This window comes from Panthera leo, chromosome B2 (assembly GCF_018350215.1).
Source record: "Panthera leo isolate Ple1 chromosome B2, P.leo_Ple1_pat1.1, whole genome shotgun sequence".
In the NCBI taxonomy this organism is placed as follows: domain Eukaryota; kingdom Metazoa; phylum Chordata; class Mammalia; order Carnivora; family Felidae; genus Panthera; species Panthera leo.
In genome coordinates, this window is record NC_056683.1 from 79,419,770 (window position 1) to 79,437,856 (window position 18,087).

Below are 18,087 nucleotides of genomic sequence, written 5' to 3' on the forward strand. Positions count from 1 at the left end.
TGAGTTTCCCAAGCAAAGTAAGTGGAAAATCAGATCATGTGGCCTGGAAACCTTGCCAGATGACTCAGAGTGGCCCTGGTCATGAGGAAGAAGTGAGTGACAAAGATATTTGTGAAGAGTTTGATTGAAATTGTTTCAGAAAATAAGCATGAAAAAAACAATGTTTAAATTTTTTTTTAATGTTTATTTATTTTGAGAGAGACCGAGCATGAGAGGGGGAGCAGGGAGAAAGAGAGGAAGAGAATCCCAAGAAGGTTCCACGCTCAGCACAGAACCAGATGCAGGGCTGAATCTCATCACCATGAGATCATGACCTGAGCTGAAATCAAGAGTCAAGACACTTAACTGACTGAGCCATCCAGGCGCCCACCCCAAAAAATTTTTAAATACTAAAAGCTAATGTTTAGCTATTTCGTTTATATCCCTTTAAGTATCTTGAGTTTGCCAAAAGAAACCTTTGTTTTCGTGAGTTTTCATTGGGGGAAATGGAAGATTACCTTGTAAGTAGAATTTGTGCAAATATGGTTTCATTTTCAGATTAGAATGAAGTATAGCTCTAATATGAAGAAATATGTAGTATGGATGCTCAGTCCAATTAATTTTGGAAATAAAATGACATTATTGTGTATAGAATTTACTTTATTAAAGTGAATTTTAAACAAATGCTGTTCAGATAAGTTTGGTGGGTGTTGATCCTGTAGATACCTAGTCTGAGTAACTTACTTGTTTAAATAATACATCAAATTAGAACCCTCTCCTTTATCCCATGCTCTGGCAAGAGGTGGCCATTGTTTACTGGTTCATAGAAAATGCTGGTATTCATTGAGGTCAAATGGAGATATCCAGTGATGTCTTCCCATTTCTTTTTCTTTCTGGTGTTCTTTTTTTCTTCAGAATCTATGTGGGCATTTCTCATCCTAATGAGTTACAGGTTGTCTCAAATTATGCATTTTCTTGAAATGTTTATGTAGAAAAAAATCTGTCTATTCCCGAGTTCCTCAGTGAAGATATCACACTACTGAGAAAGGACTTCACTTTGAACTGGGACATGCTCCAAGGTGGAGATACACGAAGCAGTGATTATGAAACAGGAACACTTAACAGAAATTTTCTAGGCTAGTTATTTCTATGACAGAACTGACAAAATGCATGCATAGACCCTCTTCTTTAAAATTTCCCTACCAGAGAAATTCCCCGCCAAATCAGAAGCCATTGTATCAATCTAAAGAGCTTTGCTTCAGAGAGGTGAAACCTCATGAACCATGAGACACAAACAAAAATAGAAATACTATTATTGCCTTGCATTAAAATAAACATGCATTTCAATAAATATTGAAAAATAGGTAATAGGCTATAAAGTGAAGCATCAATTTTGGCCAAAGCAGGGATTTAGGTGCATGTATATTCCATGCAAGTGATCTTTAGGTGCTTCCCAATTCCACCTAGTCCCAGAGAATATAGTGACGTGCACATAAAGGGCATCATTCATGTGAATAAGCACCTAGGGTCTAAAAGAGGTTGAACTACAGGGTGCCCACAATGCTGGCAGTGTGCTTTTCCAGGGAATCCCGGTAACAACTATCCCCAGTTGCTACAGGTGTCCAATTCCTGCAGCACTGTGTATAATTCTGTGGACACAATAGATGGTTATTAAGTGCAGATTAAACCAGTAAGTGTGTTGTCAATGTCATTTTGGAAAGCTGGAGAAGAGTGGATAGTGGGAACTTTAATTTCATCATAACCTTAAATTACTCTCATCATACAGGTATTTCTGTGGTACATACAGAAGAATGTGAAATGTATAGAGTTACAGGCGTTTATGAGAAAATAGACCAGTATATTAAATTGAATAAAATATATGCTGCTGGAAAAATTATCCTGGAGTATTTATCAATGGCATGTGTGTCGATCCTCATGCTCACATAGCTGCTTCTCGGACTTTTCCTCTGGGGGGAGCTCCTCTCTGAGGCCAAGGTCAGCTGCACCATCATCTTGTCCGGCTTCTCTCCATTCTCCGGCGTGTAGTTGCCCAGGTCGTTAACCTCCCCGTCGCTGTAGCTGCCATCCAGCATGACCCCGCGTGGCTGGGGTATTCCACAGGTGCAGGGAAGCTGCGAACACAGCAAACACACACTGGGATGCCAGCTCAGCTTCATCTCTCGGAAGCCCTTCACAAGAAACTGCAATAGTGGACGGGGTTGCCGTTTCTAGTTTCTTTTATTCCCAGTTAGGGGCAGGGCGTGGGAAAATAATGGTGGTGACACTGTAGTCGTTCTAAAAGAGCAGGTATCCGTTTTTGTTTGAAGTCTACAAAGCAACTCTTAGGAAACATCACGTTGCATCAGAGACCGATGAGAATGTTCATGATCAGATAATTGCCCTGTTCTCCATGAGATCATAAATGGATGTAAGCCCTGATAAAAATGTTTTCTGGTAACGTTATGTGTGTGTGATGTGATGAGGTGGGGATTGAAAGGTGTAGCATTGTGGAGAAACTTCACTCTTATTTAGTTCTGGTTTTCTGGAGGAGATAACCATGGGACCACGGACAGGGGGAAGAAAGGAAAGCCAGGCGAGAGGGAAGATGATCGGGAAAATGACGGGAGATGCACAAGATCACATATGAAAGTTCCCAGAATGGAGGATGTACCTCCCTGGAGGGTTTTTTATCACACCTCTGTGTTCACAAATAATTGTTTCACAGTGTTGAATTGTCATCGATTTTTAGCACTAAACACTGAACACCACCAAGATTAAAGGGCCTATGTCTTAGTTAACTTGGCTTAGCTCCTGGTGTATGGTAGGTGCTAAATAAATTTTTGAATGACTGAAATATGTAGCCCAGGGTAAAATTAGCACTGTGTTAACATATTATTTTGTTTGATCTCCACACCAACCGGTGGAGAAGGTTGAGGATGGGATGTCACTACCCACTTCTACAGAGAAGGTCTGACCTTCTCACAGTCTGTAGCCGGACTAGACTCTATCCCTGAGCACTTTCTTTACTCATGGTAAGGTCACCTTCTCCCGGAGCTTCCGCTCCTTCCGCTCCTGCACCGTGGTCAGGTAGTTGACGGCTGCGTACTCCAGCACCGAGAGGAACACGAACACAAAGCTGACCCAGAGGTAGATGTCCACCGCCTTGATGTAGGACACGCGGGGCATGGAGGCGTTCACGCCCGTGATGATGGTGGACATGGTCAGCACGGTGGTGATACCTGCACACAGAGCGAGAAAAAAGTCCGTGTTTGTCTTTCACCAAACACACTGGGTGGCTTCATGCCTCTGTTCTTTGTCCTTTCTGCTCCTTGGGCCTAGAATATCTCCATCCCTGCCTCTCTGTCCCTGGCCCCTACTCATCTTTCAAGATGTAGTGTTTATGAAGCTTCTCTTACTCCTCCACCGCCCCCTGCTCACCCTTTCCTCACTCCATATACAAACATATTCATTAGAGCAAACGTATCACTTTGTCCTTCTGTAGAGTGCCCGCCCCAGATATTTGGGCAGTAAGATGTGAATTTCCATTCAATTGTTTAAAACAGAGTTTATATATATGAGCAGGTATATATGTGTTTCTTGTAACTCTTTCTCCAAAAGGGAAACAAGAGCACAAGGTATATTTTAGTATTTGTGTCCTTGTTGCTGGTCTTGCAGTCCTGGGCCCATATAATCAGCCATCAGGGCAATTATGGCACCCAACCCCGTGCTGGACCTGGCTGCCTGTTCAGCAATGTTGACCTGAAGACTCAGAGGTCAATTTTGCCAAGAATGATGTTAACCTCATTTAATGGGGATTAGACTTTGAAAACTAGAATGTTTGTTTATTTAGCACAGTAGCTATTCAAGCGATAGAACAACTGTTAAAGGACAGGGCATTTGTCAATGGTATTTGCCTGGGATTTCAAATTAAGCTCAGAATGTTTGCTTGGCAAACACCAAATCACAGGGGACTGGGGTCACCTTAAGGGCCAACTCCAATTCAGTGTCACTAAAATCTGAGAGGGGGGGGGGCACCCTCTCCCTTGAAGCCTCTGAATCATCTGAACAATGGGGGTGTGTGTGACTGAGTGGGTGAAATATTTAAAAGTGGGGAAGAGAGTTGATAGCAAGTACCTATCCATGAAATGCTTATACAATAGGGATTTTCAGACCTGAGTATGTATAAGAATTACCAGGAGACTGTTCAAAATGTAGGTTCCTAGTCCTTTCTCAGAGATTCTGATGTTATACACGTGGAAGGGACCCAGGATTCTTCATTGTTTGTTTTGTTTTTAAAAATTTTTTTAAATGTTTATTTATTTTTGAGAGAGAGAGCGAGTGCAAGTGGAGGAGGGGCAGAGAGAAAGGGAGACACAGAAACCGAAGCAGGCTCCAGGCTCTGAGCTGTCAGCACAGGGCCCTACGATAACGCGGGGACTCAAACCCACCGACTGTGAGGTCATGACCTGAGCCGAAGTCGGACATTTAACAGACTGAGTCACCCAGGTGCCCCAGGATTCTTCACTGTTAACAGATCCCCCCAGGGATTCCGTTGCAAAGATCCCTTGGGCCACCTTTTGAGAAGCCCTGTTAAAGAACATGATTTCTTATGCAGGTGAGCAGAGAAAGCACCCACACACCGGGACCACTGACCCCAGAACATGGTTCTAAGAAGACTGAAGGTGGGTTATTTACATTAGTACATGTGGGGACCTGGAAACAGTTCTTTTGCCACATAGGTTCTTAAGAATGGCATTTTACTTGTGAATCAATAACCCGGTTTTTCCAAGTTACAATGCTAATGGGTTTACAATCAATTTGAAATGAATTGTTTTTATCTGGAAGAAATGGCTTGTATTTTCAGATGCCTGGAACGTGCACCTGAGATGTTCCTTACCTAAAGGGACTCTGGCGGGCACAGCTCTGCGGTCGATCCAGAAGGACACCCAGGACAGCATGACCATGAGGGTGGCAGGAAAGTAAGTTTGGAGCAAGAAGAAGAAGATGTGGCGGCGCAAAGTGAAGTTAATGTACAGACGGTTGTACCAGCCTGGGGGACACAGGAGGAAAAGATAGCACACACCATAGCCACTCAGCAACTTCACACAACACATTTTATCTGGGGAATCATAAATGCCTTAGACACTTCCCTGGAACCTTGCCATGCCTTTATAAATTGGGAGGGAGAAAAAAAAACATGGAATAGAGTGATTATATGATAACCTGAACAGCATGGGTGAGTCCCTCTCAAGAAATCCTTGGCCCCTGTCTTCTACATAAATGGAGCCCCTTGAGATGGCCATTTAAGGCTTATTACTCATCCTTTGGGACAGAGCCCAGCAAAGTCACTGTCATTTGATTACTTGGAAATGCAGACTCTCAGCCCCACACCAGATCTATTGAATCCGAATCTCTTTTCAACAATACTCCCCACATGATTTATACGCACAATAAAGCTTGGGAAACATTTATTTAAACAAGCCCCTTTGGATTTCTTTATAGAGGAAAATGTTTCAAAGTTAAAATACCCAGCTAACCATAACATTACATTTCAGAACAGTGAAAGGTCACAGGCTCAGCTGAGCTTTAGCTCTCCCCTCGTGTTCTCTACAAGGAAAAAATATGAATGCAGGAGTTCTAACGAACAGGAGAAAGAGGAAGGAAAAGGAGAAGGCAGGATAAATGGGAGACGATGAGGACTGAAAATAAAATGGAGATTTGGCGACATTAACTTGAAAACTTGGTATCCTAGACAATTATAATGCAATAGTGATCATTGTAAAACAATGTAGAGGTAGAGGTGCTATAGACTGAATGGGTCCCCGCCAGATTTGTATGTTGAAACCTAATCCTCTGTGTGATGGTATTTGGAGGTGGGGCCTTTGGAGGTGATTACATCATTAGTGGGATTAGTGCCCTTATAAAAGAGACCCCAGATCATTCCCTTGTGCCTTCCCCCATGTGAGGACACAGGGAGAAGGTGGCTGTCTATAAACTAGGAAGTTTATAGACATCAGACACTGAATCCGCCAGCATCTTGATCTTGGACTTCCCAGCCTCTAGTACTGTGAGAAGTAAATCTCTGTTGTTTAGAAGCCACCCAGTCTATGGTATTTTGTTATAGCAGCCCGAACAGACTAAGACAAGAGGAAATGTTAGAATGCTAAGGTGAAGTGGAAATCCCCTGAAAAATCAAGACTCCTGAGTGATGTATACAGAAGATGAGATGTGCTGCATTGCCATGTGTTGGAAATAAAACAGAGACAAGGATTGGAGAAAGCTGTTCCCCTCAGCTGCCCAGAGGAAGACCACAGAGCAAGCCCTCAGGCAACCAGAGGGGGCGAGGCCACCCCGACCTGAGCACTGAGGCTCACAAGGTCTTAAGGAGGACCTATGCAAGCAGTATGGTTAAGAGAGGACTGTTTGGGGGGTGGGGATGGGGCGGAAAAAGAGAGAGAGAGAGAATTGGTTGAATGGAGCAGAGAGAATGGAAATCAACAGACCTAAAATTGAACGGTTTGTTGCCTATAAAGGAAGGGGCCCTGGAGATCCTATCAGGGGTGAGATGCCAGCTGCTAAACTAGCAAAGTAATTGGCTCAAACAAACCTCCTCCCATAGCTTCTGTTTGAGTCTTTACTAATATTTCCTAGGTTATCACTTCCAATGCTTTGGTGGTATCTGAAAATCACCTTCCCCAGTGTTTGCCATCCTGATTTAGGGATTTCCACCTTTGGCTTCAAATTCAAGCACACAAGCTCTGCTCGCTTGACAACCAAGCCCCCACTCCCTGCCCCCCACCCCCACCCCTACCTGTGCTGCTGTAGAAGGCCAGCTTAGTGGTGGTGTGGAATTCTTGGATGAGGAACTGTGAGAGTGAGATCCGCTCATCTGTCTTCAAGGAGTCGTTGCCTTTTTTCCAGTACAGCATGAGGTCATCCTCTGTATAGGCATCTGAAAGGATGGGAGACAGCATCAGGCACAGCCGACGGCCGTGGGAGGACAGGCCTGCCTGTGGGGCTCTGTGGAAGCAGCTCCAGACCTCCCACACGGACGACTGGGATTGTAGTAAGAGAGTCTGAATAAACAAACCACAGTCTAAACAAAGCAAAACAAAATCCACATTAATTCTCCCCAGTCTTCCAGAAGTCATCAGAGCAAAGCTCTTAAGCCTAAATGCTCATAATGCCTGCAAAAGTGCTCACTTCACAATTCAGCCTGCCATTTATTAGGTTAAAACAAATGAAGTTGTGGGGTGCCTGGATGGCTCAGGCGGGTAAGCATCAGACTTCAGCTCCCCTCCTCTCTCTCTCTTTCTGTCTCTCAGGCCAACATTAAAAGAAAAAATGAAGTTGCTATGCTTGTAGATCAGAAATGGATAAATGGCTGCAGTATCGCATATGGTTCAGCCTTACAAGCCCAGGCTAATTTAGCCCTTTCTTTTCTCCTTTCAAAGTGTAGGAATGCATCCATTGATGGCGAACCTATTTCAATACTCTCAGGTGATAAGGGGTGCATTCTAGCAGGAAAGGAGCCACAACGTGATGGCAGCAGGACACAAGTCCCTTTTCTGCAGGCCTTCTCTTGCTCTTCCTACCCAGGGGAAAATCCAAGTGATTTTTCCATAAGGATCACTCCCTCTGGTGATCCCACTTTAGGTGAGCCCACATCTTACTCCGGTTGAACAAACCTACCTGCAGCCTGGACAGAGCTGAGGTAAAACCTCACAGTTGCCGGTCCAGTCTGCTCATGTGTTAGACCGTTCTTGCCGGAGTTCCCTGACGCCCTATTTCATTCCTCTATTTTCTTCTATTTCTTACCCTTGACCTGCGTGATAGTTGGTGTCATGTATCCCCTCCACTTGGCTAGGCTACAGTACCGTTATTCAATCAAACACGAATCTAGGTGTTGCTCCGAAGGTGCTTTGTGGATGTGACACCTATCACCAGTTCACTTTAAGTAAAGGAGATGATCCAGGATAATCTGAGTTGGCCTGATCCAATCAACGGAAAAGCCTTAAGATCAGACCTGAGGTTTCCCCAAGAAGAAGAAATTCTGCCCTTCCTGCCTCCACGGGCAGGATCAGGTCCCACCCGAGGGTTCCCAGCCACCCTTCCTGACAGCTTGTCCTGCACATGTCAGACTTGCCAAGCCAACCCCCAGGCTCCTGTAAGCCAATTCCTTGACACTAAATATCTCTTACTATGTATCTCTGATATTCTGCTTCTCTGTGGTACCCTGACTGATGCAACCTGGAAAAAGCTACATTCCTGACGGAGCCACCTGGGTGTGGTAGGGAAAAGAAGGTTCTGGAGTCAGTGAGTTTAGTCCGTCTTAGCACTATGTCCTCAGGCAAGTTACACCCCTCCTACCCGTAACAGAGATAATAGTAACCTTCTCACAGGATCTGGTGAGGATTACATGACAGCAGGTGGCAAATCACTGTGCAGTGGGTAGTGATTTCCTTGGTCCTAGGATTTATTATTCCCTTTTCCCACATTCAGTGCCCTATGGAGCTGTCTATCTGACCCCTGCTATGTGGGGGGTCAACATCCCTGCCCTCCTCAGCCCCAGATGACTGGAGCCAGGGCACCCCTGAACCATTGCCACAGTGCAGGTAGGCTTACAAAGGTGTCCTGGGCCAAAGAGATTCCTCACTAGGGCTTGGCCACCAGCCAGGAAGGGCCAGTGGGCATGTGCTCGGTTGGAGCAGACCAGCTGGAGTTATGGGGGAGTCCAGACTGCACCCACCAGAGGAAGCGTTTGGGCAAAGACTGAAAAACAGAGCAGTCGTGTAGAGAGCTGGAGATGCAAGTGGTTAGTCCTTGATGCTGCCTCAGCCTTGCCCTTCCTGGGGCCTGGCTTTGAACCTGTCCAGGACTTTGTGTGCAAGTGTCCCGATGCCCCTCAGTTGTGCCTGAGAGTCTCAAGCACGACGTGCGCTCGCCTGGGCAGTTCCCTCTGACAATTGTTGCCAAACTTGTTTTTGTCAAGAAATCTTTTCTTCCACAGAAATCTCATTCAGAGGAACAATTAAACAGGTCAAAAATGAGCTCTCTGGATGGACGGTGTGTAGAAACAGCTACAGAAGGAGATCCGCATTTGCTGAGCCCTCTACCGCCCTCCCCAGCTCAGGTTCCACAGAACCAAGTTTAAAACCATTATGGGAACAGAAGGTTTTAGTTTCAAACTTATGCCTGATTTTCAAAACGACTCTGGACTTAGGTTTAATATCTTAAAAAGTCATTTGAGGGGCATGTGGGTGGCTCAGTCAGTTGGGCACCCGACTCTCGATTTTGGCTCAGGTCCTGATCTCACAATTCGTGAGATTAAGCCCCGAGTCGGGCTCTGCACTGACAGTGAGGAGCCTGCTTGGGATTCTCTCTCCTTCTCTCTCTGCCCTTCCCCCACTCACATTTCCTCTCTCTCTCTCTCTCTCTCTCTCACACACACACACACACACACACACGTACAATAAACAAATAAACTTTCAAAAAGATACATAAATGAAAAATCACTTGAAAAGCACAGCCAGGAAGGAGGAGCACATGCTGTTCGTGCTACTGACAGTTCTCGGTGTTTGCGATTACTCGCGGTTTGTATGCAATGTCCAGGACAGTCTACTCACAGCTTTCAATTTCAAGTGAGCACGTTTGCGTGTCCAGGGGAAATCGGCTGAAGTCCATGTTGCACATTGCAGTCACTGTTACCCTGCAAGCCAAAAGACAAAATCCAAATTTTCAGAGGCTGCAAAATACAAGTGCAAAATGATCAAACAGAAAAGGCCTCTGTTTCCTTCCCATGTAACTGCCTCCTTATAATTGATAAGCAAGGTGTCAAGACTTAGGTAAGTAGCCTGCGTATAATAAAGTCATTGGAGTACTCCGGTTTTTATGTTTAACTCCAGCGTCAGGGTGAGGCAAACAGGGTGTCTATCTCTGTAAATTCTATCACATTGAAGCATATTAACAAAGCAATGACCTCTATCAATATAAACCTGTGAAATAAAAATTCATGTGATATTGTTTCCTAAAAGAAATCATAGGAGCATATATTGTTCTCTTGTTGATAAATTCCATTTTTTCTGTTCATTTGTCGATTTTATCAATATTCAATATTTGTATACAATGTATCAGGAATAATATTAATGAGGGGCACCTGGGTGGCTCATTCAGTTAAGCATCTGACTCTTGATTTGGGCTCAGGTCATGATCTCACAGTTCATGGGTTCAAGCCTCGCATCGGGCTCTGCCCTGACAACACGGAGCCTGCTTGGGATTCTCTCTCTCTCTCTGCCCCTGCCCTGCTTGCGTGCTCTCTCTCTCTCTCTCTCAAAATAAATAGAAAAAAACATTTTCTAAAAAAAGAAGTAGCAGCTAGCTATTCAAAGCCAAAAAAGCAAAACTGCAGATGTGAGTGGTCAAATGAGTTGCCTTTCTGCCCAGGCTTCAGGTGTAAAAGGACCTACAGGAAGAGGCACAGCCTGAGGGCTGGGAGGACCTTACCGGAGACTGTAGAGCACTTTCCCATCGGGCTGGACCCGCAACATGACATTGTCCGTGGTGGTGTCGTGGATGAAGGAGCGCTTGGAGTGCACGAAAAACATGTCGGGGACCCAGATCTTCTTCACCAGACGGCCGTCAAACGTCATGCTGAGGTTGTTGGTGCTCGGGAAGGACAGCCTTTCGTCCTTCCAGTAGTGCCTCAGGTAGAGGGTCATCGTGAAGTCCTGGAGGGGAAGGGCAGAGAGGAGAACCCCACACACTGAACCCACTGGGTGTCAGCAGGACACTGTGCACCCCATGGAGCCGTCAGCGGCTGAGAATGCAACAGCAGAGTAGAGGTCTTGCTTCCAGTCCCCGGGGTTTGCTACAGTAGGAGGGGGACTGCAGGGGAGGGACACAGCGAGAGACCGCTAGCAGAACCCGTGTCCCTGAGACCCACCCCATCCCCTGCCAAGTGCCTCCACACTGACAAGGTGCTACTGTCAGCGCTTGTGACCCTCAACATACTGGAGTGAGTGGGGGGCTGGGCGGGACCAGTTAAGCACCCAGCTCCTTGGCCCCTCAGCTGGGATAACCGTGAGGCGTGTTCTCTGTTGACTCCTGGAGTACCCCCAGTGGGACTGAGATTCCTAGTAGTAACTGGCTTGAGGCTCAGGTCTATGTGCTTCCTCCCCACCCTCATCTCATCTTCCCCTACTCTCTTCTCGATTTTCCTGGGATCACCTCTCAACTTGTGCTAGAATGCTTCTCTCAAGTCTGCTTTTTGGAGAACCCAAACTAAGCGAAGGCTGTAAAAAGTCCTATAAGTCGAGGAGTTGTAGAACATTCCATTTTTCCACCTAAACTCATTAAAAAGGAAAAAAAGGGACACTTTTCAGCAAGTCATCTGCATTTCCGCAGCCAGATATAGGATCTACAGTTGTAGGATATCTGGCAGCTACAACCGCGGACCCTACGGTTTATGTTTGAGAGCCTTTGCCCAGAGAACCATCCCGACGGCAAAAGGCACGGGAGGGAGATTGGCTTTGTCACCGGGCTCTGCTTCATTGCAATTGGGTGGTTTTTGGCAAGTGTGTTAACCTTCCTGAGCCACCTATAAAATGAGTGTGGGCATTCCCGTAGCCAGAGAGTTGTGAGACCCAGTGAATTCGAGTGTGTGGACCTCCTGGCCCAGCATAGGCCCTGTGTGAATCCACCTGCTGCAGCCCTAGAAAAAGAAGCACTTTACCATGTCGACCTCTGAGATGCTGTCCAAGCTCTCCACCTGCACATCCACACCCACAGGAATGGCCGGACCTGCAAATGGGGCATGGCAAAAGCATTTATTCTATTTGAATTTTCACTATAGAAAAGACAGGCATAGGAGCATTTCCCCCCTGGAGCCCCAGTTTCCTCAGTTTCCTGTCAGATTGAAGGTTTGGTGTCCCCACATTTCAAGCTCAAATGAAGCCAGAAATCAAAGGGTTGGATCATAGGCTGCCTCCCTGGAATATTCCAACAAAGGTTTAAAAAAAAGAAGTTTTGGGGCATATGGGTGGCTCAGTTGGTTAAGTGTCTAACTTCAGCTAGAGTCATGATCTTGTGGTTTATGAGTTTGAACCCCATATTGGGTTCTATGCTGACAGTGCAGAGCCTGCTTGGGATTCTCTCTCCCTCTCCCTCATTCTCTCCCCCTCCCCCACTTGTGCTCGCTTTCTCTCTCTCTCTCTCAAAAATAAGTAAATTTTTTTTTTAAAGTTTTCTTTATCTGAATCACTCAGGTGATTCTGAGATGATGAGGTTAATATAAAGCTTTCTTCTTTGGTTGCACATACTTATCTAAAGATACAATGAAGACCTAGCTCAAAGCTGAGTCTAATCTAAGGAGTTATTCCTTAGCATGGGGTTATCCACTTTATTTTTTATATTTGCCTCCTGATTTTGCAGCCTCTTGTGTCACAGAAGCCAGTGTCTCTGTCTTGCCATGAGAAAGGCTCTACCTGGTTAATAGGAACCCAGAACCAAAGCCACATTCAGGTCATTGGCCAAGCCCACACATCTGTACCTTTGACACAGGATGGGGTAGCTTCCAAGGGCAACATGATGCAATAGGGTGGCCTTTGGCATTTCTAAGCCATGAAATCTTACTATCCATAAAGAGAAGGAGAAGTAGATTGCTTCCCCTTTTCCTCCCTGCTTTCAGGCATGGGGGGCAGGCATGGAGCAGACTCAGATTACCATGGATTGAGGTAGGTTTAGATCTAACAGCAGCAGGTTACAGATTAGATAAAGACTCTCTTCTAGAATCTGTTTATTCTTTGGGTCGAGGTGGCTAGAAGAAATAAAAACATGAGGACGGTTTCTAAAATAAATTTTTTATTGCAGGAAGAAACCCATGTAGATGAAAACCCTATTTGACACTGAGCAGGCTGAAATCTGGCAGCTTCAGGCTAAGCTTCAAAGTGCCATGACATCCCTCTGCTCTAGATCATTATTTTCTCAAGCTATTTTCATTTAATTAAATCCAGCAGACCACACTCTGCCCTCAGATACACACCCCTTGTTCCATCTGCCAGCTCCCAGATGAGAATGAATTTAGTCCAAGGTTGTGGTTTCAGAGTATTTTCAGGAGGCAGCTTTGGGATGTAGCAGCCCCATCTTCCCCTTGTCCTTCCCGCAGCCAGCTGCTGGCCTCACTGATCCCAAGCCTTCCTTATCAGGAGTAGTGGTGTGAGGACTGCTCAGCTAGCCTACCCTCGCCATCGGCCAACAGGCACCTTCTGAGAATGTGTTTAGCAGGGCCCACGGTGGGGCTGGGCAGGGGTGATGCTCAGAAGACACTGTGGGTTCCATCTTGGCCACCAAGCACGACAGAGATGGACCTGACCAGGGGAGAGCAAAGCTGGGTGGTCCCTTGCTTTGGTTTATACCCAGGCATAGGTGAACAGACCCGAAAAAAGAAGACAACCACGGCGAGTTGTGGCTCATACCTCCAAAGCCAGGCCTCATGCTGAAATCGTGGTCGTCTATCCTCAGAAGCTGCTCTGATTTTGTCAGTGGCGACTTGGTGATATCGGGACTTCGTTTCAGAATTGGACTGCCAAGAGGGGAGAAATGGGTTGAGCACATATTCCAATCAAAGCAGATAAAAAAATTTCTTGCATTCAGATGTGATCCTGACAGGTTCAATGGGATGTATGATTTCTTCTTTTAAGCTATTGGATATCTTCTTTCCCTCTCTCCAGCTTTCTAGAGAAACGAACTGACCCAGAAGGTCCAAGACAGTAGTTTAGAATCATAACTGAGGAGCTTTAAAAACACCAATGCCCAGGCCCCACCTCAGAATTTTGGATTTGGGTGCTCTGGGAATGGGGCCTGGCAATTAGTATTCTTAAAACCTTCCCAGATGATTTTAATGTGTAGTTAATGCTGATAACTGCTGGTCCTGGCCTTACTAGGAAGTCTATCCCCCTCCAAAGCACCATGGCCATTCCGGGAGGGTTTGAGCTAGAGGGGAGAGGAAGTGGGTGTGGGTAGAGCTTGGTACCCTTTACCTCTGTTGGCCCATTCTGTGGAAAGAGCATGGATGTGCCCTTGGAAATGTCCACCATCCTTATTCCATCAGAGGCAGCTTCTTGTTCTGCTGCTGGATTACACCTAGGGCCATTTTTATTTATTTTTATGTTTTCTAAATAGGTAACGTATTTACGGGGTTGGACAATTTTAGAAACGGAAATGCAGTGAAAAGTTTCCCTCCCATCTCTGCCTCTACCACATTTCTCCCATCCCCAGGTATCTCTCTGAATGATTTCTTCTTTGCAAGGTTTCTTGTAGGTACAAGTAAATACAAATATATGTCCTTAGTTCTCCCCTTTTTATTTTTTTTATTTAAAAAAATTTTTTTTAACGTTTATTTATTTTTGAGACAGAGAGAGACAGAGCATGAACGGGGGAGGGTCAGAGAGAGGGAGACACAGAATCTGAAACAGGCTCCAGGCTCTGAGCTGTCAGCACAGAGCCCAACGCAGGGCTCAAACTCACGGACTGTGAGATCATGACCTGAGCCGAAGTCGGCCGCTTAACCGACTGAGCCACCCAGGTGCCCCAGTTCTCCCCTTTTTAAAACCCAAAGTTAACATATAAACTCTCCTACTTTTTCTTTTTTTCTTTATTTAACTATTCTTTGGATTTTTTTTCCATATCTAATTATCCCAAGCCTCTTGTTCTGTTTTGTACTACATAGCATCCACTACATGGATGCACTGTAATTCACATGACCGTCCTCAATTGGTAGATATTTGAATTGTTTCTAGTTTTCTGCTATTATAGGCAATGCTTCAATGGCCTTGAATGGTCTTCATCCAGCCATCAACACCATCTCTGGAATCCACAGAAACAACTGACTACCTTCCCTGCTCCTCCTTAGGCTAACACCAGTCATGTGTTCTCTTCAGGGTGCCATCACACACACCTTTCCCCTGGATGCAGTGGTTCCCAAACTGTGGCATGCATCAGTATCTCTTGGAGGGCCTCTTCAAACCTAGGTTCCTGAAACTCCCTTTTCTTCTGATGTTTCTGATTCAGTACGTCTGGGCTGAGGCTCAAGAATTTGCACCTCTAAGAAGCTCCCGGATGCCCCTGATGTCCCTGATCTGGAGACAACACTTTAAGAGCCACTGCCCTGGCTCATTTTATTCTCAATATATATGGTTTCCTCCTTTTTAACTATGTCCACCTTTAAGTCCTTTGCCATCTTCTTTCCTGAAGAAACCTTCATCATTGTGGGGAGAAAAAAATGTGGCGGGGAGACAGAAAACCAGGGCTCTGACCTTCACTCTGACGTTGTCTGCGTGGTGCCTTTAGGCGCCTTGTTTCCTGAGACTCAGTTCCCTTAACTGATAGAAGGTAAGCTCTGTGACCTGACAAGGGGTGTGAGGAATAAATGAGATAATGTGCGTGCAAGTACTCTTCAAACTCTAAAAGGTACACAAATGGAAGAAGTCACTGTCGTTACTGAGCTGGTAAGGAAGTTTCCTTCCAAAGTAAGGGAATTAATGTGCTCACAGCAAAGGAAGCACGTCAGGGAAAGAATTTGAACTAGTGAACAAGGACCAAGCTACGCTGCTTACGGATGTAAGGGAGGAAGAAGCTAGGGACTTCGAGAGGAGGAAAGCTGGTCCCCGTCGCCTCCCTCATCCTCTCTCTCACCCAGCTGAATCCAGGAGCCCCGCCATTTTTCCTTTCCAGTTCTCCTTTCCTCTGGTCCCCCACCTTCTGCCTCCAGCAAATGGACCAGGGGTGGGGACTGCTGCTGAAAATCACCACAGGTGACGTGTGAGGAAGAGACATCTTTAGAATGGTGTGCATGTGTTGACGGCCATGCTTGCCTTGTCTGCCAGCATCTTTGCGTGCTTCTGTCTCTGTGTACGACGAACATTAAAAACAAAGGTATGCTAGAGACAGTCTAGGTACCCAAATCAACAAAGTACTCCTCACCCTTCAGATCTACTGCCAATATTGTCAGAATAAAATATGAACGAAAAAAACAAAACTATGACGCTTCACTGCATTAATTTAGCCTTTTGCTGAGCATTTCCCCAGTACTCACAGGAGCAGGGATTTGGAGGATTAATTACTTAGACTGGTCTGAGGAGATCTGACTTAAAAACCTCTCCCCCCTCGGTTTACCAGAAGGTAAACCTTTCCCCCTTGGGCAGATCAGAAATTGATGCCACTCTTTACTTGAATCTACCACGAAACCGTTACTACAGAGAGTAACACATTGCCAGGTGGACTGTATCACTTGGGCCTCCTTGCCGTCTGGCTTGTGGATTCAGCCACATGGGCACTGGCAGGAGATGACAGAGCAGGGCATTTGTTCCTCAATCTCTTCCTGCTTCAATGCCAGGGACTAGCAATGTCTGTGTTGCTCTGTAATTACAGATAATCACACTATCTTCAATAATTTCCAATAATACTATTTCCCCTCCAGGCCTGTGGGTAGTCATGGCTTCCTTCTGTTCCTAGTCCTGGTTGGTTCCCTGAACCTTGGCCACAGCTCTGCGAGTAGTCCCTTTGTTCAATTATTGTTTAAGCCCTTTTGAGTGTACTGCTGTTTTCTGCCAGGACTCGAATGATGCACACACACCGGGCTGATGCATAGGGATTATGTCATCTGTAGCAAAGTGGAACAGAGGCAGGAGCTCGGCAGCAGTGGGTCCCAAGAGTGGGTCCCAGGCATAGGGAAAAGCTAAGATTGGAGGGAGGGCTGCTCCTTGGGCTACAGGCCATCACAACTGATGGTCGGCAGGGACAGGCTGAGACCACAGGCCACCAAAGGCAGAGTCTTATCTTTAGTACCTTGTACAGTGCTGGGTTCCTGTGGGCTCTCAACGCATGTTAATTGAAGGAAGGAAATGGCCCCCTAGATGGGCATCTGAAAAGGGAAACAGGAGGAACTGAAAGAAGGGCTCAGAATGGAAATTGAGCTCGACCCAGTTCTTTCTTTGGCTTTGGGCCAGCCTGAAACAGAACTGGGCTCTGAGACGCCACTGCCTTTCCCATCGTGAAGCCTAGATTCTAGCCTAGAAAAGACTGATAAACAGGATTCTTAAAGTCTTTTTCATTGATGTTTAATATTTTTAAATAACATTTTTGCCCTTATGTGCCCATGTTTTAAAAATTATAAAATAAAGGAGAAAATAAAAACCATTCAAAAATAATCTTTGCCAGCGTGCCTGGGTGGCTCGTCAGTTAAGCATTGGACTCCTGATTTCGAGAGGTCATGGTCAGGTCATGATCCCACAGTTTCAAGAGTTCGAGCCCCACATTGGGTTCTGTGTCGACAGCGTGGAACCTGCTTGAAACTCTCCCTCTCTCTCTGCCCTTCCACTGCTTACACTCTCTCTTTTTCTCAAAAATGAATAATAAATAAATAAAAGAAAGAAATAATCTTTGCCATCTGTATATACCCTCATCCTTTGAAAGGAGAAAGAGAGAAAAAGAGGAGATACTGTAACTTGCTTTTAAACTCAAGTTGCAATATATCATGAAATCTTCTACATGGCATTGGCATCTTTTTACCAGCCAGAAGTATGATTATTCATTTTTTAAAAAGTAGGCTCCACATCCAATGTGGGGCTTGAATTCACAACCTCCAGATCAACAGTCACACACTCTACTGACTGAGCCAGCCAGGCACCCCTGATTATTAATCTTGAAACGAAGTATGACACACAGAAAATAATAGGAATAACCAACAGTGCTTGAGTACTTACTATCTGTCAGGTACTATGCTAACTTACATTACATGTATTATCTAGGGTTAGTCCTCATAACCTTGAGGTAGGCTTTATCATTATTCCCATTTTATACATGAGGAAACTAAGACACAGAGGGTCTGAGTAACTTGCTAAAGTGATGGATCCAGGAGTCAAATCCAGAGGGTCTGGCTCCAAGGGTTGGAAGTAAGGTCAGTACAGTGTCTTGTTGGAAGATTTGGCTCTGATTGCCTGGAATTTGGGTTAGATGTAAAAGGTCTAAGCTTATCTTTCCCTCACATAAGTGCTAGCATGGACTCAGCACAAAATCGATGCCCACACATTTATTGAATGAGCCTCTGGGAAG

At 45.5% G+C, this 18,087-nt stretch overlaps 1 protein-coding gene across 6 annotated transcripts in view; it reads right to left on the minus strand.

Moving 5' to 3' along the window:
* Window positions 1–385: 385 nt before the first annotated feature.
* The window catches only part of GABRR1 (gamma-aminobutyric acid type A receptor subunit rho1), a 28,504-nt gene continuing 10,802 nt past the window's right edge, over window positions 386–18,087 (minus strand). For 4 of the 6 annotated variants that reach the window (XM_042939350.1, XM_042939347.1, XM_042939348.1 and 1 more), the window contains 8 exons: window positions 13,452–13,558; window positions 11,711–11,778; window positions 10,483–10,706; window positions 9,606–9,688; window positions 6,791–6,931; window positions 4,877–5,029; window positions 3,022–3,218; window positions 386–2,111 (listed from right to left, as the gene is read on the minus strand). In XM_042939350.1, coding sequence (XP_042795284.1) covers window positions 1,818–2,111; window positions 3,022–3,218; window positions 4,877–5,029; window positions 6,791–6,931; window positions 9,606–9,688; window positions 10,483–10,706; window positions 11,711–11,778; window positions 13,452–13,558 — 1,267 coding nt within the window. In that variant the 3' untranslated portion in view covers window positions 386–1,817. Of the gene's footprint in view, window positions 2,112–3,021; window positions 3,219–4,876; window positions 5,030–6,790; window positions 6,932–9,605; window positions 9,689–10,482; window positions 10,707–11,169; window positions 11,322–11,710; window positions 11,780–13,451; window positions 13,559–16,821; window positions 16,880–18,087 lie in introns of those variants that run through there. The other 2 variants (XM_042939345.1, XM_042939346.1) reach the window with 2 other exon arrangements.